This window comes from Gallus gallus, chromosome 3 (assembly GCF_016699485.2).
Source record: "Gallus gallus isolate bGalGal1 chromosome 3, bGalGal1.mat.broiler.GRCg7b, whole genome shotgun sequence".
In the NCBI taxonomy this organism is placed as follows: domain Eukaryota; kingdom Metazoa; phylum Chordata; class Aves; order Galliformes; family Phasianidae; genus Gallus; species Gallus gallus.
The window spans coordinates 80,304,781-80,325,042 of record NC_052534.1 but is presented as its reverse complement, the minus strand read 5'-3'; the positions used below and the strand labels follow the sequence as shown (position 1 = coordinate 80,325,042).

The window sequence follows — 20,262 nt, the reverse complement described above, 5'->3', positions numbered from 1 at the left end:
GTGAGTTTTAAGTTATAAGAGAAGGAAAAACAAGATTTGTAAGATGAAATAAAAATTCATCTTCGTCTAAGGTGGTAATCAGCTTTTCACGCTATGCAGTGCCATGGCAATAGAGCAGTGCAGATGTAAATGTTTGTAAATTCGGGATCTTAGATGATGTCCTGGGGCTGCCAACTGTCCATACTGGAAACGGTCAGCTTCCAGGGGCTGCTAAAGGCCAGCAAGTAATGAGCTGCTCTATTTTGTTCCTGGGTTCTTACTCAGAGAACTCAACTAACATTTGGACTGAAAAAAACCCACTGTAAATTCTGTATGATTTTCTTCAGCAGGGGTAGGAATGCTCATTTTCTCATGGCTCACTCAATCAGCTCTTATACATGACAAAATCCTGTGGTTCTAAGCAGAGTTAGGAGGCTGGTGGAAGGACTTGGCTCATCAGTATTGCACTCCTCCCAGATACTTTGCAAACAAACAACAACAAACAACAAACTGGCAAAGCTGAGCATAATTAAATAACTTAATAAAAAGCTTCATGTAAAAAAAAAGAGAGAAAGATTTTACTACATACTAGCTGCTTGTATCCTATTAAAAGGGCAAAAAAAACAACACAAAGAACAAAACCAAACAGAACAGCACAAAGAGATGTAATTTGAGGGCAGCTCTTCTAAAATCAACTGTGTAGCCAGATTAATTCTGATAAGTTCTTCCATTGCTATTTATACTTGGATCTTTTAAGGTTAGGTTTCTATTAAGCACATATGGTCTTCTTTTTTTTCAATATATAATTAGCTTGCACAGAATTTTCCTAATTGATTTCAGTTTAATTTTATTACTAATGGAAGAGGAATATTTTGTGATACTCCTCGCATGAAAAGTCATTTTTTTCTACGAAGATTTTAAGAATGGAGAAGTGTAAATGTGGCAGCACTGGCCCAGGTTTTGGAATTCTTATTTCAGTACTTTTATTTTCATTATTTTATTTATTAGCTCTGGCAACGCAGCATTCAGAGAGCAGTCTGACATCTTTCGGGTCTTACAGGGCACCGCTGTGCTTTTATTTGTTTCTCTGCATTTCTTTCTCGTGTCCAAACTAAGCATTCTACCTTACATGTCTTTAAGCACTTAGTGTTTATTTGCTTATGGGTGCTCTCTGTACCTATTGCTTATGGGCGGTATCTGTATAGAAACCTCAGGAATGAAAATAATTGAGAAATCGTGCAGTTTTCCTGTGTCTAACTTCTAATCTTCAGACACGCTAGGTACTCAACCTAGTTTAGGACTTCATTGGGTATACGCTTTAAGTTTCATCAGTTGTGGAAGCTTGCTTTTCAGTAATTGGTCATAAAAATTCCTCATTTTTTGCAGTAAAAGTAGCATTAATGGAATGCCAGCTTTAGGAACCTGTGAAATAATGCTATCTTTGGTTTTTGACAGTTCTGAACGGTCAGAATTTACCTTCTGGTTTTTAAAAGATGTGCATTTGGCAGCTAAATATCCTGGGAAGACCTTTTAAAATATAAATCCCTACATGCTAGAAAATAAGTATATATATATATATATATTTAAATCTCATCCATCTCAGGCCATGACTTGCAATTTCTGTGCAGTTGCCTTGCCAACGCTGTGCTTTTTGCAGAATCCCACTTTTGCATTTAAACGTACCTCGGCCACGGAGAAAGCTGATTGACAACGGTCCGTAAGACCTTTGTGGCCCGCCGCCGTATTGTGCCCGAGCAGGGGAGGCCAGCGGGCCCCCGTCCTGCGCACTGGGCTCCCTGCCTCTTGAAAGTTCATTCATTTTACGCAGTCCGATCCACCTCCTCACCTCCAAAAAGCTGCCGCCTCCGATCTGATCGGGGGGAGCGCAGACCCGAGACGTTACCGGGCGCAGCCCTGCTGCGGCCATTTTATCGCCTGGGGGGACGCCGGCGGCCCCGCTCCGCCTGGGGACGGACGAGCCAGGGTTCCGGGGAGGCCCCGCCGCGCCGTTCATGGAGGAGAGGGGCGGCAGCGCAGCGCGCACCGCTTCCTCGTCCTCCCCTTCGGCTCGGAGGCGCCTCCGGCGGAGCCCCGGCCAGGCCCGTCTCCCTCGCTGGGCGCCATCGGCGGCTGCAGGGCCGGGCCCGGCCGGCATCCGCGCGGGGGGCTGCGGCGGGCGGGCAGGGTGAGGGAGGAGCGGGCGCGCCGCCGCCGCCGTTGCTGTCTCCTGCGCGGGGCCGGAAGGCAGCGCGGCCCGGGCAGCCGTGCGCGCCGTGCGGGAGGAGGGCCGGGCCTCGGCATCGCCGCCGCTGCGGGTCAGGCAGCCTTCCGCAGTGGGGGTGGGTGAGCGGCGGAGCGCGCAGGCCGGGGGAAGGGCCAGGCCCCGCCGCCTCGCTGGGCGATGGAGTGAGGCAGCGCGGCTCGAGGAAGATGGCCGGTGGCGGCGGCGGCGGCGGCTGCAGAGACAGCTTGTTTCTGGAAGGTGCGTGCACGGCTGGCAGGGGGAGAGCGGCCCGTGGGCTGCCTTTCCTTCTGGCAACCGGCGAGGGGCACGGTACGGACCGGGGGACGGAGGGAGGCGAGCGAGCGAGCGTGTGTGTGCATCGGGGGGGAGGAACGGGTCCCCTTGGGGGGACGACGACAATGAGAGGTGCCTCGGTGGCGTGGGGGAAGGGTGGGTGCCGTAAAGGGTGGCTTCGCTTGGTAAAAAGAGACCTGCTCTGGGGGAGGGCTTAGCGAGGGGGATTTGATTTCTGGTTCTTTCTTTCTTTCTGTAATTTTCGAGGGCGGTGGGAGCGTGGCGCTCTGCTGGCGGGGCAGAGCGCGGCCAGGGCCGGGCGCAGCGCGGCCGGGCGGGCGGCGGGAGCGGCCGCGGGAGGGCGGGGGCTGCCGGGCCGGCAAGGTTAGCGCGAGGTGAGGGCAGCGCCGCCCGCCCGGCGTTGCCTGCCGTGCGCTGCTGCCGGGCCCCGGCCTGGGCTGCGCCCGTTCCCCCCGCCGTACGTCTGGTCTGCTTCTGAAATGCTGGCGTAAAGGCCCACGTGGGGCTGAGGTTAATTTGAGCAGGGGGTCGCTTTATTCATACGTTTGTTTTACAAGCCCGATGATGAATCTGTCAGCTGCAAATGAAAGGAACCTTTAGCGGTTGTAAAGCGTTGAGTAATTTTTTTAATTTGCAAGATTTTTGTTTGTTTGTTTGTTTGTTTTCTCTGTAAAGCTCTTAATTGTAGTACGAAAAGTCTACTGAAATTCGAATATGTTTCACTGTTGAATCTTCACAGTTTAACCCATGGAAAAAAATATTATTGCAGCCTCTCAAAATTGCTGTAAGCACATAGCTGGTTGACACATGCTGATAGCTGCTCAATTTTTACCATGGTGATAGGTAAAAAAATATATTGACGAAATAGATGGCTTCTCGTGAGTATATTTCAAGTCAGTCCTAAGCTTAGCAGTTGAGATTTTATGTGTCTGTACTGATAGGTGTTGTCTTTTGCAGCTTTTATCTTCGTGAGGGATGTTGAATTTTGTTCTTTTATTGCTAGAGGTTCTAGATTGGAATTTCTTCATAAACAAAATAGTATTTGTTCTTCTGAATAACTGATCTGAAGTTCCAACATTCAGAAACTCCTGGTCAGTAACTACTGTCCTGTTACCTTCCTTCTGCCTTTAAAGTGTTTGATGGTGAAACACAGATGCTCCATTGCAGGCGCTGCATTTTTCTCCTGAACTGTCTCCATTGAATACAGTAAGGATTGTGTGCTACTAAAAGTGTCACAAAGATGTTCAGTTGCTGTCTCCTCTGTGCACCTTGCATGCGTACTGGTTGGGCAGTGGCTCACAGACCATAAGCTTCATACATAGTATCCACATTTCTTATTTTTGAGGTCTTATTTCAGTAGCAGTTACCAGCAGGACACTGGGTAGCATCCTCCTTGGAAGTTTCAGTATTGCATGACCGATGGACAGGGTAATCAATTGGTTTTGTGTTTCCCTGTTATTTGGGGTCATGTTAAATTTAGCACTAATGGCACGATTGGGTACAAACCCTGAGAGTGTGCGGGTGTATTTGCATGCGTGTGTTAGGAAATGTGTGAAGAAAACCTAATGTGGACAGCAGTGGCAAAAATATCTGAGGGTGGACCAAGTCCAGATAGGATAATCATACTGTAGCAGATCTAGTAAGAGCAGTTTAACTTTGTACTCATTTGAAGCAAAGAAAAAAGGTTTAAGATGTCACTTGGGAGGCTCTTAAAAGGGAGGGTTGACTTCATAGGGAAAAATAAAGGTATCGAAGATACATGTATGTAGGTTTTCTAGTGGTCTTTAATCTGGACACACATAACAGCGTGTTAGATTAACCTGATGATGTAGAACAACCATTATTCAAAGACTGAATTTTAGACAAGCGTGAGAGTGCCAGTTTTGTGAAACAAGTACAAGAGCAGGGATAAAAATGTATTGAGTAGGGGGCATGACAGCTTCTACTGCAAGGCGGTCATTACTGTGTGAGCCTAGAATTCTAACTGTACTTAGTCTGAGTCTACATATTTCACAGACTCCAGTGTCTGCAGAAGTCTGCAAAAGCAGCGAGCTGCAATTGTTTATGTGATGTTTTTTGGAAGGTTGGAAGAGGGAGAACTGAGAATTCCTCTGTCTATCCCTGCCATTAACGTGCAAAACAAATGAGTAAGGTACTAAATGCAGTTGTGTCTCTGTAAGTGAACTAAATCTAATAGAAATATGTGTCTCTCAGTTTGTGTGTGTATATATACACATAAATACAAAGAAAATTCTGATGCTGTCAAACGTGTGTGTTGACTATCCATCTGACTTAAAATAAGCATGCAGTTAAAACAAATTATTCCTTGCAAGAATGATATTCAGAATTTTGGTTTGGATAACAAATGTCCAATAAGATACTACTTTTTTTCTTATTTAGTGTAATAGATATTACTATGAAGAAATACGGTTGTCATTTTGTTTTCAAAGTTTCCTTTTAATATTGTTATTATTTCATTCTCCAATAAAAACAAAGTAATCTTTCTGGAAGGGTGTTCCTTGACTGATTTATCTACTGTCTTTCTCACACCGTTCTTCATTGGTGTGATTCATACAGATATTCATTTTGGCCAGCTTTTCCATATTATTATGCTGTATGTTGTAATGACAGACTGCCTTATGGAAGATGAGAAAAAGGTCCCTAGAATGATAATGTCTGTCTTTTTAAAGCTGTATTCATTATCCTTCTGCAGCAGTGCTCCTAGTTTTTAGTACTGATAAGATGTTGTATGTATTGGTATACATGACCTGCATGTTTACTTTCTTTGAAATGTTGAGACACTTAAAATTCAGAAAACCTAAGAGTGCTGCATCTTTTGTTATTTAAGCTAGCTTGGAATTAGAATTACTAAAACTTTTTCCTTGTTTTCTGGATTTACTTTCCTCCAGTAAGTTTCAGTCATGGGAAGAAAGTGCAGAATTTTTTTCGTAACAAAGTAGGCCCCATGCATGGGAGTTCTTTTCTGTTTTGGAGGACTAGGAATTTGGTGAGCAGAGTTACATCTGCAGGAATTCATGTGCTTTTCACCTGAGAGTCAGACATAAAATGTAAAGAGGGGACTGACCTATCTGTTTAGATTTAGGGTAGGGCAATGTTCAGTGCTTGCTGTAGGAATGGAGAGCACTATTGATCATTTCCCCTGTGGAAAAATTTGGGGAACTCTGTTTTATTCTGCCACTTGGGATGTTATTGAGCTGCGAGGAAATTGCCTGTTACCTACTATAGAAACATAGAGAAACTTTAAATTTGAGGCTGGAGAACAGAAATGATGAACTTTACAGTATTCCAAAACACATTCATTTCGCAGAAGAAAAGAGAATGCTTTTATTCCTTCCTGTTTTCTTTTTTTTCTGTCTCCCAGTTTACAATGGTGACACCGACAGCTAATTTTGAAGTTTCTGTTTGAGGACCTCCTCTCTAAGGAATGTGGCCAGTCACTACCTTTATTGCTGCTGAGAGACTTTGGTGCAGTCATGACAGGAATTTGCACAATTTTCATTCCATTTTCTGGGCTACAAGTTTCCTAATGGCAATAGAGAAAAAACTACTTGGATTACCCATCAGCAGCAGCAGAAGCTTCAGTTGTCTGAGGGCTCCAGAAAGCTGCTTGGTTCTTCACATGCGAGCTGAGTGAAAAACCGTCTTTCCAAAATCAGAGGTTGAGGGCTTGTGTGTTTTCTTATGGGAAGCTGAGATTCTGAAGCAGCACAGAAACACACAGTCTGCATATATTACTGTATAGACAGTGCTGCCATCTGAAGTGGTGGTCAGCCTTTCCTACTTTTTCATTATCTTTATCTTTCTGTGAAATACCTGATGAGAATAATACAAATCAGGAGGGCAGAGCAGAGTTTGTATTTAGGTAGAGTACTTGAAAATTTTCTACCTGCTATGACTCTTAGTTATTTTCTCTTAATAGTGAAATCATGGTCTTACATGTCTCCACTACCATCTCTGATGCTTTTTTATGACTTCATGGAGATAGGAATTAACTTGGAACTGAAGGAATATCATTCATTTTCTTCCATGTCTTTCAGAATCTGAACCACTTTATGCTGTTGGGCTCCACTATGGTCTCCATCAGCCCCATCAGTATCTGGATATGTTCCATTCCTTTCTTCTTTTTTTTTTTTTTGAGGATGACTTTCTACGTGCAAGTGGGGAATTCACAGTGCCACTGCCTTTCTTATGTCTCCCTGTCCTCAATTCCATTCAGAATTTCTTTATGGCACTGTGTCTGTCTCTTCTCAGACCGTTTTTTCACTGTTCCTTGCAAGGCTTTTAAGAACAGGAAGCCTCATTCACTTAAGTAGTATTATCTGCTAGTAATGAGTGGGGTGATCTTCAACCCACTGGTTGAGAATTATCTCTCAGCAAAATTAAATTGAAACTGTCTCCACACTGTCTTATTTTTTTATGTATCAATCTAACATGAGTGATAAGTGGCACAAAATGTTAATAAAAAGATGAACTGCTTCTTAAAGCATTTCAAAAGATAGTAAAAAAAAAACCCTTCATTTATCTATTAATGCTCTGTAAACACATGCTGTAATGCACTTGGTAGCACATTCTAAAATAATATCCTGTGCCATTCTAAAATAATATCCACATCATGTCCTTCCTTTAATTTTGAGGTGAGATTTTAGAAGCCCAGACTTGTCCTCAGCTTTCTGAACTGGAAGGCACCTCTGCGCAGTTTTCTGTTCCGCTTTGTTTGTTTTGGGGTGGTTTTTCTTTGTTTTTTGTGACGGGAACATCTTATTTGGTGTAAGAGTAACTGCCTCGTGCAGGAGGCTTTGTCTGCTTTTGTTGTTTTTTTGGCACTTGGGTTTGATAGGAGAGCAATAGTCTGCCCTCAGAGGAAGTATAGAAATTCTACTGTCTTTCTGTGAAGGAAAAAAAAACCAAGTGGGAATGTTCCTAAAAGAGGTCCTTGCACTTTTCTGCATGTAAGTACAACTGTAAAAGTAATAGTAATGCTATAATAATACCAACATGTGACTTGATAGATAGTTTGATGTGAATGGGAGTGGTTAGGTATTGGAACAGGCTGCCCAAGGAAGTACATTTTTCCTGGAAGTTTTCAAGAAAAGTGTAGGTGTGGCACTGATGTATGTGGGTTAGTGGGCAAGGTGGTGATGGGCTGAAGGTTGGACTAGGTGATCTTGATGGTCTCTTCCAACCTTAATGATTCTATGAAGGATAAATCAAAGTTTTGCATATACCTTGCTTGCACAGATACTTTTATAATAAGCCTATATGGATATTTGAATGTTTTGCTTCCTGTTTTTGTGCAAGGACAGAAAACAGTGGATTATTATTGTTGTGTTTTCAACAACTACATTTTCTTCTTCTTTTTTTTTTTTTTTTTTTTTAGTATTGTTTCTAATAGATTATGCATGGATTTCAATACAGTATCAGACTTCTTTTTTTATGGAGCTTTAGTTGTGTCTATAATAGAGATAACTGAGGGATATCCAAGTACTTTAAGGTATAGCAGGTGAAGTGAAACTAATGAACTATGAAGGGAAACTAATCGCCAAACTCAACTTGTTGCTTTTAAATATGGCTTTATAAGTGAGGGGTTGTTGGTGTTTTTGGTGGTTTTTTTGTTTGTTTGTTTGTTTTTGAGTCATCTTTCATCATTTTATCTCCTTCCTTTTCGCTAATATCTTTTGAAGCCTTTTATTTGCAGAGGACTAGAGGTAAATAGCAAGAAACTTTGTGAAACATGCACACTTTCCTAAAAGTGAGAAATCAGAAATCAATATCTTTGAAGCAAAAGTTTTCAGTGCTTCCTCAGCATGGCTCATTTTGCTACTAAGTGATGTTGGATGCTGGCTGAGAAGGCAGGGTTAGAGTGGCTAGATGACTTGGTGCACAGGTCAGGGTGTGCACATGCATGTGTGTGTGCACTGCAGAAAGGAGTGGAAGAATGTGTACAAAAGCTGAAGATACAGCAGGAGGCTAAGAAAACAAGATAAAAATGGAGATGCTGTAGTGGAGGAGGCTGTAGAGGTATAGGGGACAACTAGAGGGCAAATATAACTATTCTCTTACTTATTCTAGAAGATACTTGCAATGGGAGAAAAAGGTTTGGAGTATTTCTTGACCTCATTTTTATTGCCTATATCGTTTAAAGTTTGAGGTTTTTTTTTTTAAGGTAGGGTTGTGTTTCATAGGTTGAAATCTCCCTGATGCTCTCTATTGGTTCTTGCTTAAAGTCAAAATATATTTTTATTATCTTTATTCATTACATAGAAATGAACACTGTGATAGTTTTATTTATTTTTTGAAAGCATGTCTTAAGCTTTCTGTTACTGTTTTTAGCAGCAGAGAATGTGTAGTATTTTTAGGTGATACTGCTCTTAAGCTATGAAGTCAAAGTTGGTGTCTTGTGTTCGCCAAATTGGGTGCTTGCAAATGCTGTGCTCAGAGGAGTAAATGGCACTTGCCTTCCTAGGTGCTGTGCAGCCCATGTTGATCGATACACAAATAATTACCAGGTAATATCTAGTTTTTTCATCTCGTCACAAATATAGGCTAAAAGATGGTTTTGATTCTCCTTCTGAGGCCAATAAAATTCTTGACTTTTAGGAAATGTGGTGAAGATAATGAGGTATTACTCAGTGACTTAAAATCAAACTATATGTCTTTATTTATTAAATCATTGTCTGATTTGGTCACACAGTTTAGGCAGTCTCCCCTACAAAAACAGGCTGAGAGAGTTGGAGCTCTTCAGCCTGGAGAGGAGAAGGCTCTGGGGAGACCTTACAGCAGCCTTCCAGTACCTGAAGGGGGCCTACAGGAAAGCTGGGGAGGGACTTTATAATTGCAGGTAATAACAGGATGAGGGGGCTTTAAACTGGAAGAGGGTAAATTTAGACTAGATATTAGGAAGAAATTATTTACTGTAAGGGTGGAACAGGTTGCCTGGAGAGGTTATGAATGTTCCTCCCCCTAGAGGTGTTCAAGGCCAGGCTGGATGGGACTTGGAGCAACCTGGTCTAGAGGGAGGTGTCCCTGCCTATAGCAAGGGGTTGGAACTAGGTGACCTTAAGGATCTTTTCCAGCCCAAACCATTCTGTGATTCTAGGATAGAAGCTTTTCTTTTGAGAACTGTGGACTCTGTAACTAGAACTTAGTTTGTTAGAGTGTACGCTAATTTGTGAGATGTCTTTTGAGTACTTTAAACAGAATGGAGTAAAAATGCTGTACGCTTATTTAATTTTCTTGTACTGTGTCGTCTCCCTGAATCAGGCTGGGGATTTTGCCAAACAGGATTCAATCTCTGAATTAGAGCATAGTATAAATCAGAACGCAGAACAGCTAATGGTTATTTGGGTACTGTAACTAGCAGGAATGATTAAGAGCAAATAACTTGAGAAGTTTTTTTTTACTTTTATTGATGGCATAATATCTGCTAGATTTTAAATAATGCTTTGGCAATGCTGTTATTTGAATAACTTTTCTTTACAAGTAATCCAAGTTATCTGCGGAAAGAATTATGTCCTAATAATATATGGGGATAGTTGGTTATTAAAATGATGGTTGTAAAAGCACGAATACCGATGTCTCATGGTTAATGTAAGCTAGCAATCTGCAGCTCACAGATATCAAATGTGTAAATAATTCTTTCAGAACAAACTATCCAGAGAACAGGGAGGTGATTGCGGTGTGATGCTGTTCTCTCATACAGAGTAATGATAAATTGTGTGTGTGGATTTCCTGAAGCAATGAACCATGACATTGCTGCTTTTATCTTATCGTACTGCAACTCCATTTTGAATGTAAAGCTGCATGCCAACTATTTATTGGTTCTCTTTGCAAGGCTTAACATTATTAACTGGTTTAGGCACAGGGACTAACAGAATGTTTTAAACTGATTAGAGAACATACTGCAGCTGTGCTGCTCTGAGAGCTCCCTGCCACAGGTGGGGAAGATTGGCTGTTCCTTCCCCTCTGACCTTGTCCAAATTCCAGCCTTGTGCTGCATCTCAAACTGCCCACTGGCCCTGGGACTCACCACTCTATTGCCAAAGAGGTGGAACTTGCTGCTGGGTACTGTCTTGCCAGACTGTGCTTTGCCAAACCTCTAAATTTGCTCACTGAAGGGGAATGTATGAGGTAGGACAGTGGGTGGGCTTGGGGAGGGCAGGCAGCCTCTGGGTCTGAGAGGTGTAGGATGTTTCCCCTTTGCTCTCTAGGGAGCTGTAAATTCAACTTAGGACACAGTACATAAGTTCAGCTTCAGAATAAATTCTCTTGTGCAACATCAGCTTCACTCTGCCCAGGAAAACTCAATTATTTTAAATAACAGGTTAAGTTCTGCGTAGAACTAGTTTATGGTGGAGGCTGGAGACTGGAAGGAATAAGTTATCAGGGTCAGGAGGCTGTGGTTATTCTTCCCGCATTGGTCAGCCAGCCTTTAGAAAATTCTTATTTAATGGGCAAGTGCTGCATGAGGTAAGGACACTTTCCTGAATGCTTGTCCAAGTAACTCCTATAAAAGAATAATCTGGAGTGAAAGGCACTGAGTGCAGGGTATCTTTCTCTGGTTAAATCTTGAATGGTTATAGATAAAGAACAGTAATCACAGAAACTGTGCAAGCCTTCTTGTTTTGTTTGTTTGTTTTCAAACCGCTGGAGCAAACTCCCTGGTGTGTGTGTGTGTGTGTGTGTATACACGTATTTAATAAAACTCACCACAAAGATTTTTGGGAATGATAAATACCAGTAGTGTTTGCCTGGTACAGTAAAACGTCATGCTGTGTGACACGATTAATATTATTTAATCTTAGAAATGTATGTCTGTAAGAAACAGCTGCAAAAATACTTTCATGAGATTGTTTTTGTCTTTTATACAAAAATTCATCCTACTGCTGTATTTTTATTAAAGTTGTAGGATATAATGTTGTGTTTGTTTGGCTTGTGTAACAAAATATGAATATCTCGCTGATGATAGAATTTAATACGACAGTCTAACAGAAAGATTATTCAAGGGCCCATTAGATGAGAATTCGAACTATGCAGGGGATGGAAGGTTTCATGTTTGCAATTGCCTTTGTAAATTCTGAGGCTCACATCTTCTAGAAACACTGCTGTCCATTGTAAGTTTATTTCTGCCGGGGCTCACTGCTCAAAACACAGTTTTAAGATCCTTTACAATTAAGAATAAGCTTTTGAGAATGGACTTCTGGTCTACTCTGGTCTGGGTTATTATGACTGCATTTACTAACATGGTGGGCTAATAGGCTTTTAAAAAAGATTACTGGATACTGCTATAAGGCAAGTGTGTGATCTCTGAATCTTTACCTGCTGGAAAGCAGAGAAAAACCTGTCATGAATGCAGTCAGAAAGTTCTTTCTCATCAAGCAAAATGTTAGCTGGAGAAGACACTGCTCCTTGTTTAGAAGAATGACTTGTAATGGAAAGGAGTGATAGGAACTCAGAGCAGTTTCATAGGTCTTGGAGGTTTTTGATGAAGGCAAATGTGGGTTTCATGTTTAGTTGAAGATGGCTTCGGCCCATCTCCAGCTGCAGGATAGTAGTTAGAAAGCTGAGTGTTTTGCTTCATCTGTCTTTCGAGTGGTATTTCTTGAAAAACAAGTTCAGAACTGGATGCAGTTAGCAAGCTGGCAAGTGTTACTTTGTTTTTCATTTTTTCTTCCCTTTTTTTTTTTTAATTACTTAATCAGTGGTTTTCAGTTGTTTTCATGGCCTTTAAAAGTAGTTATTGAGAAAATGTTTGTTCTTCCAGGAATATTAAAGGTAGGGTTTGTTTTGGTTTTTAGCTGTTTAAAAAAGAAGTCTACGTAGTGAATTTTAGCGTGCTGTGGTTTTGTTAACAGTTGTCAGTGCTCCTGAAATTCAGTGTAGTTAGAGCTGGAACTTTAATACTTCTGTTACAAAAAATAATGTAATACGAACATATTTACAAACATACATTACTGTTTTCTTCAAATTTTATTTAAACATTGGGATGGGATTCAGTAAAGGTACTGGAGATACTGGAGCGTAATGTCTGGTCTTAGAGTGTAGCCAGTGGAGCCTACTGAACAATTGAGTTGACCAGCCAGCTGCTGAGCTGCTCTCTGGTTCCCTGGGTGCTGCTCAGAGTGACAGTCCTGCTGCCCCTCCCACTGACAGTGTTTTGCAGCTATCCTTGTGTCAACACTGGCACTTCTAGCACTTCGCCACAAGTTGAGCTAAATGGGCAGAAAACTAATTTTAGATGGATAGGAAAGTGTTGGTGGAGCTAGTCTGCATTACCTTTCAGCTGTATCAGCAATCTAGTCCAGCTCACTGCCCTCACAAATAGGGGGAAAAAAAAAAGATGATCTTTGGCCTGTACAGAAAGGCAAGTGCAAATTGTTCTCACAGCCTAGAGTTTAAATAACTCTTTCATCCTCCTTTCACGCTTTCCTTACTCAGATTTTTTTAAGGTGCACCCTTTTCATTTGAATAAGTTACTGAGGTTTTCTTTATTGTTGAGTGTTCTTTCTATGCTTTTGTTGGTGTTATTTTGGGGGGGAATTTTGAAGAATTGACAGTATCAATGAAGTGCCTGGTTTTGGTTTTTTATTTCTCCTTTAATTACATCTTAGAGTTCCTTTCATACCTTTACGTGTTACTTTTTTCTCATGGAAACATTCTGTACACTCTTTTTTCTTTAATATAGGGGAAAGTTTTCCACATATTCTGGAAAAGTAATATAAGGTTTCTTACTTCATTTTGCTCATCTTTAAAAAAACTCTTCCAATGTTAACATCTTGAGATCATGTATGATTGGTATCACATACTGATTTACCACAGAAATTGAGTTCTGAAATTTTTACTTATCATCTTCTTTGAAGTGCTTTATATACTCCAATGTCTTTTAGAATAAGTTGACAGTTCAGAAATCATCCTTAGCCTATGCTAACCTTTTAGCCTCTGAATTTCCCTGTGTAACAGTAGAATATATTTTTTGCATCTGTCTTTTGTACAAAAACAGTCCTCTTTCTTTCTGAATTTTTAGTATGTCTTCAGTCTAGCAGCAGAGCTCTGTATTTCTGGAGATGAAAATACTGCTTGTTTTTCTCTCTCTTTTTTTTCTTTTTTAACCTTACCTATTGTTTGGATTTTGCTTTTGATGTTTTTTAACTTATTTGGAAAGATTGTGTAGGTGGCAGACTTACTGAGAGAAAGGAACGAAAGTGACTGAAGTATGTAATTCTGGGAGTGTTTGTGACAGTGGTGCATTTGCTTTAACTGAAAGTTTGTACCTATGACTAATCACTGTTTAGTGTTTTTAGTTTAGTCTTAGAATCATGTAGATTAGAAACCACTTGACTGCTGGTTGGAATCATGTAGATTGGAACCTCCTGCCCAACCCAAGCTCAGCTAGAGCAGATTGCTCAGGGCCTTGTTCCATGTCCATGAGTTGTCAGACTGACCTGGTTCGTTGCTTGGTCGCTCTTACAGTAATAAATAGAAATAAATCAATTCTTATAATGGGTTTAGATTTGCTTTGTTCCAGCTTGTGTCTGGTTCTTCCCATCTTTCTGCTGTGCATCTTTGAAGAGTCTGGTTTCATGTTCTCTCTTCTTTCCAGTTAGGAGATGGAAGACAGCAAAAGGGTCTAATCTTCCCATCCTCCATCCCTGCCTCTTATTTATTTATTTATTTGTTTATTTATTGCTCTTTCAGTCTCTTCTTGTTTGATATTATATATGTCCCTCTGGCCATCTTGGTGGTGTTCTTCCAGACTTGCTGCAGTGTGTCAGTGTCTTTGATATACTGGAGAGCGCAAGACTGACTGCACTACCCTACTCACCCATGTTCAGCTTCTCAGTTTAAACCCCCCAGATCCTCTTGAAGAGCAGCTCCTAGCCAGTTGCCTCCAGTATGCACTGCTGCGTGGGCTCATTCCGTCCCTGATTCAGGACTTACATTTGGGATCCCAGATGCATTTGCTTTTGTGGAACTTCGTAAGTTTTCTGTAAGCCCATTTCTCCAGCCTGCAGGTCTCTCTGAATAGCAGCCCTTGCTTCTAGTGTATGAACCGTTTCCCCTAATTTAATATCGTCTGCAAACCTGCAAAGTAAATTTGGTCTTATCATCTAGAGTATTAGCAAAGAAGCTAAAAGGTATTGGTTCTGGTACTGATGGCTGAGGCGTGCTATCAGCTCATTTGTACTGCTAGTCATCAACCTTTTGACTCTTCTGGTTTCCCTTTGGTCCAACTCATTTTTCACTCGCCTTATCATTGACTTATACCACATCTCTCCAGTCCAGATATAAGGTCCCCAGGGGAGGCCATGTGAAAAGCCCTCCTACAGTCAAGGAATGCATAGAATGCAGTCAGATAAGTTGGGCATAGTTGGTCCTTAGTGAATCCACATTCACTTTCTTGTCCTTGTGGAGTTTTTTTCCTGCAGAATATAATCCATAACATTTTCCAGAGTAGAGGTGAGAAAGACTAGCCTGTAGTTCTCCAGGTTGTCACTGTTGCTTATCTTGAAGAAGGAGATGATGTTTTTCCAGTCATGGGAAACCTCTCTCAGTTGCCATAACCTTTTGAAGTTAACAGGAAGTGGCCTAGCAGTGATATTGGCAAGCTTCCTCAATGCAGTCAGTGCTGTCAGTCTCTTGTCTGGTCCTGTGGACTTCAGCATGTATAGTTGACTTAATTGTATGTTAATCATATTTTCCTTGACAGTATATTCCACTAGTAGCATTGAGGAACCTGGCTGTTGGAGGACAGAACTTAGCAGAGACATTTGGAGGAGCTGAAAAAAAAAAAGGCTTGAGTTCATCAGTCTTTTCAGTGACTCTTGTAACTAGGTGCCTTGTTCCCTTTCTCAGTGAGTAACGAGCCCACCTTTTCCTTAGCGTTCTTTCATCTGCTGATGTAATTGAAGAGGCTCTTTTGAAGTACCGTGTTGTTTTCTGATGCTATCGTAAGGGCAGCATCCTTGTGTGATGCCTGTACTTCTCTGCTGGGAGTAGAAAGGAAACGTTAATTGTCTGTTGTATGGTTACCACTGCTGTCTTACCAGAAAAGCCATCAAAGAGGTTGTTAAGAAAACATTTTATGTATTTCTAAGCTATTGTACTTTGTTTGTCCTTGTTGTCAGTACTTCTCTGAAAATGTTAGGCTGTTTGGTGACTGATCATACTGCAGCAGTACTGCGTTCATTATGCCAGTCATTCTACATAATACTGTGTAGTGTAAGGAACACAATGTGTATGAAAATCGAGTGGGGAAAAAACCTTTTCTCAGGATACGCAGGTGCTTTTCCATTTCTCGGCTGTGTACTTCTTGTAAATGCTTTTTTGTTGTGTGTTTTTTTGTTTTTGTTTTTTTAATCTGGAAGTGGATTCTCTTTTATTTTTGGTTTTCTGTTGAAATACCATTCTTAGAACTTCGTGGGTTTTTTTCATTAGGTAGCTGAGAAGTTAATTGCCTTCACATGGAACAGAATGTCCATACTTGTATCCTTTACGTATTTATCACACAGCTCTGCCATTGAGCTCTGTACTAAATGGAGCATCCCACTATCTCACTTACTATCGATTTATAATCACTGTCTACTACTGGAAATAAATTTTTTTTTTTTTTTTTTTTTTGGCATCTGCAGACAATTTAGGGAGAGGAGAGGTGAAGCATCTTTTAAACAATAGATCTCTGAATGCTTAGCTATAAATTCAGGCTAGACTGTGGTTCCGTGCGGATTTTTTTTGGTTTCATAAGTGCCTAAAAGAGTCTCTGGTTCTGGATGCTTCTTTCCTCTACTGTGCAGTTACAGCTGTGCTGTGGTAGTGTGGTTGAGCAGGTGGGAACTGTGCTGCCATATGCAGGGTGCAGGACGGGAGCGAGGAGCCCCAGCTTCTAGGAAGTGAGGGTGTGCATAAAACTGTTCATGCAGTGCTTACTATGGAGTATGAAAATGCACCCTCGCTGTGGTTAAACAGTTAACCTGTTAGAGCTGATCATATTGAACCTGGAAGATAAAAAGCTAGTTTGCATAGAAGTCTGAAGAAGCCTGTCTGATAGAATACTTAAACAACAGGGAAAGAAACACAATTAAAAATGATTCCTGCGTCAGATTTTTATGAGTACTTGTACCTTCTTATCAATATATGCAGTGACTACATGAACAATGAATTGGAGAGCTCAAAAGTACTCTTTTTAATTTACTTAAATATGAGTCTAGATGAAGAGAATGAGTCTTGAGTGCACTGAAATTAATTGGTATTTTTTTTTTCTTTTGTTGAATGTTACAGTGTCTGCTGTTCGCAGTTGTGATGGTCTGAGCATTTGTAAGATAAGGTTTGCATTATTTAGACCAGTGTAACTGGGAAGAAGTATGGAAATTTCAGGTTCTTCTGGAACAAGTCCTTAGACCTGAATGAAACATTTGGTTGGTTTAGGTTTATGTTCTGGGTGTTTCTTGGATGCACAAAAATAGATGTGATCTCAGCAGATTAAAGACCTGTAAAGTGCCTCTTTGTGCTGTAGTAGAAATGTTGCAGTTTCTATTGACGCATTCAGGAGGTGGTGGGAAGTTTTTTGGGCAATCTGTTGATAGTCAGGAAAAAGTTACTGTATGAAAAAAGTTAAAGGTATTCTTCATATGACCAATAAGCACACGTGGCATCAAATTTAGAACAATAAAAAATAAAAAGGTGCGTTGTTCTGGTAAGCCATAATATAGATTCATATGGAGTGATTGGTCCTAGACCACAGAGCATAGGACTTAAAAACAAGTCTTCCCAGATGCCATCTCCTGTTGCACTTCACTAAATACTCCTCACTTTCCTGTGGTAGACGGGCAGATTTTTATTTATTTATTTTTTTTCATAATGAATAACTCTGTCATAGAGATCCATTGTGAACATTTTTCCCACTCAAGTTCAGGAATAACCTTAATAATTTTAGGAGGTTTTTCACTCATAGAGTGGTGATGCACTGGAACAGGTTGCCCAAGGAGGTTGTGGATGCCCCATCCCTGGAGGCATTCAAGGCCAGGCTGGATGTGGCTCTGGGCAGCCTGGTCTGATGGTTGGCAACACTGCACATAGCAGGGGGGTTGAAACATGATGATTATTGTGATCCTTTTCAACGCAGGCCATTCTATGATTCTATGAATAACACTATTAAATGATGGAAATTCCTGCTAAAGGAGTTTGCAAAGCACTGTCAACATTCAGTGATTTAAAGATGTTAATCTGCTTTCTACCATTCATCCTAAAAATGCGCTTTGATTTTGGTCATTCCAAATGTGAACTGAATAAATTTTACACAAAATGGGTGGCTTTGGGATGTACCTGTATGGAATCAGATTCCAAGTGGCAATACATTTCTAGATTGATATTTTTGGTAGAGCCAAGATAAATAAACATGTGCAAATTTCTTCTGGAGGGAGGGAGTTCTGTGCAGTGAGATGGATTGTCTCAAAATAAGACTAGAACCAGTCTATTGACACCTAAAAGGTGGGGAGAGGCTGATAAAAGTGAAGCAGCACGTGGTTTGATGTAATGTACATTTAGTAGAAAAAAAAATATTCTCTACTGAAGCTGCTAAAGCTCAAATAAGAATCCAAGAAAAACGTGCAAGTAGTTTGATTTAAACTGAAGAAAGACACACAAAAAATCCTAAAATAAAAGTATTTGCCTTACTTGTTTGAAAGAGCTTAGAGAAATAGTTCAGGTAGAATGAGAGAGTTGGAAGCTGGCAGAGTGAACTTACTTGAAATGAGATGAAAGGAATATAATGAGAGAGACATTGTGACAAATGGAGACTGAAGGGTACTAATGGGGAATAGTGTTGGTTGAAGAAGTACCATGTATTCCAGGACACCTTCAAGTCAGATCATACTTAAATGGCTCAAAAAATGATACGAACTCTAGGTGGATTCAAGGACTGTAAAAGAAAATGTAATTAGTCAGATGTAATTGGATAGATTACCTGACCAGGATGATGATAACTGTAACCTGTTGGAGATCTAAAAGCTGTGGAAATAGCAGACAGAAACACTGAGGAAAATCTTGGTGAAGTGCTACCTTCTAAAAGAAATCCAACGAGAAATCCAATGTGGCAGTCAAAACAAACAAACAAACAAAAAAAACCCACTTCTGAATAATTCCCAACAAGCATAAAAACTAATGGTGAGTTTTTGTTCAAGCCCATCAGAAGATTTTCTGGAGTATTTGTAGGGTCTGTAGACAACTGAGTTATAAAAAGAGGCTTTGGAGAACATGAGATGAAAACTGACAAACAATTGATTGCACCCACTTTGACAACACTTACAGAGGTCTTAATGCCATAATTTTTCTTACATTTATATCTCAAAATGAAGCATCAGTAGAAGAAAAGATACATGAGACAAGCAATAGGTGAGGATGAAATAGCATTCATCCAGGTGTTTTAAGAGGAACTTGGTGATAAAGGAGCAAATGACTGTTGCCTGATACTTGTTTGTTAGGATTGTCTTTCTACTACAAGTAGGGAAGGTATCTAGTATGATACCGGCTTTTTGATAGGTCAGTGGAGTAGCTGAGCAACTCTTCATTGGTGAGCTTTGTGACTGCATAACTCAAGTTTATAGAAATGTTAATGAAGACCAAGATTAACTTGGTTATTCCTTCTCTGATGTTCTTTACTACATCCTTTTGAAAATGTGAAGTTTCCTCTAGATAAAAAGGAAAGTATTACAAATAACAACTGGCAACAGATCACTGGAGACGGCAGAAGTGGTTCATTTTGTTAACAGTAGGAATGACCGGTTGAATTCCACAAGGATTTGTGATAACACGGATGCAGATAGAAGAAAAAAGTTTGACAGCGAAGTAACAAAAGCAAGTAGATGCTGCAAGCATTAGTTGGGTTAGTAGAATGGTTTGTTACTTCAAAGAAATTCAAGGTGCTCAGGATTTGCATTATGTCCATTAGAAATTATGTATTAATTTGAATGTTGGTACGCATCAAGTAATGCAGCTGAATGAGAAATAGATAAGAGAATGATTTATCTAAATTTTTGTATGCAGTGGTTGAATCTGAACTGGTTCTTACTGGTCAAATGAGAGATGGAAATTAGCTAGTACAAAAACATCAAAGCAGTTCTCCATAGCAGTGAAAGTAGCAATTCCAGGCATAGTGTTTATTACAAAAAGAATAAATAGCAGAACAGAAATACCACATTGCTGCTGTAGAAATTTATGGCACGTTAGTATCTTGAATATTACCTGCGATAGTATGGGTTTCCATTCTTCTGCCTCCTTTTTGAGATGGTGTAGTGCCAGAAGAAGTTCAGAGAGGAGGATTGAAGGTGATCTACAAGTATGACACAGGAAAAATGAAAAGGACAGGGTTTTTGTTTGTTTGCTTGTTTTCTGCCTGGGAAAAGGATGACTGGAAGAGCACCAGAGAGATGTGTGTGATTGAGGTAGGAATGGAGTACTGTCTTAGCCAGCATAAGAACCAGAGGAGAGCTGAGTACTAAATAGAAGTAAAAGATGCCAGATTAAATCAGAACAAATAATAAAGGAGATACTTATTTATATAGTGAGAAGGCGGTGCTGTTTGCTGCAAAATACTATTTATTCTATAAGGCAACATTGATTTAAAAAAAAAAAAAAAGGAAAAAAAAAAAAGCTGTTGCACACAAAAGTATCATCTCTGGCTCAGGAAGTCCTTGGTAGGTGCAAGTAGCTGGAAGCTGAGGTTGAATGTGCTA

At 40.5% G+C, this 20,262-nt stretch overlaps 2 protein-coding genes across 11 annotated transcripts in view; one reads left to right on the top strand and one right to left on the bottom strand.

The window, feature by feature from the left end:
* The window catches only part of FILIP1 (filamin A interacting protein 1), a 139,140-nt gene extending 136,992 nt beyond the window's left edge, over positions 1–2,148 (bottom strand). Inside the window, exon 1 of the mRNA XM_046939691.1 lies at positions 1,826–2,148. Within this exon, the coding sequence (XP_046795647.1) occupies positions 1,826–2,134 (309 nt within the window). The 5' untranslated portion in view covers positions 2,135–2,148. The remainder of the gene's footprint in view (positions 1–1,825) is intronic.
* The window catches only part of SENP6 (SUMO1/sentrin specific peptidase 6), an 80,683-nt gene that overhangs the window by 10,107 nt on the left and 50,314 nt on the right, over positions 1–20,262 (top strand). For 3 of the 10 annotated variants that reach the window (XM_025148960.3, XM_025148959.3, XM_015284752.4), the window contains exon 1: positions 2,365–2,461. The exons of 2 other annotated variants lie outside the window; for them this stretch is intronic. In XM_025148960.3, the coding sequence (XP_025004728.2) occupies positions 2,410–2,461 (52 nt within the window). In that variant the 5' untranslated portion in view covers positions 2,365–2,409. Of the gene's footprint in view, positions 1–2,364; positions 2,654–10,447; positions 19,413–20,262 lie in introns of those variants that run through there. 5 more of the 10 variants (XM_040697736.2, XM_040697735.2, XM_040697734.2 and 2 more) reach the window with 3 other exon arrangements.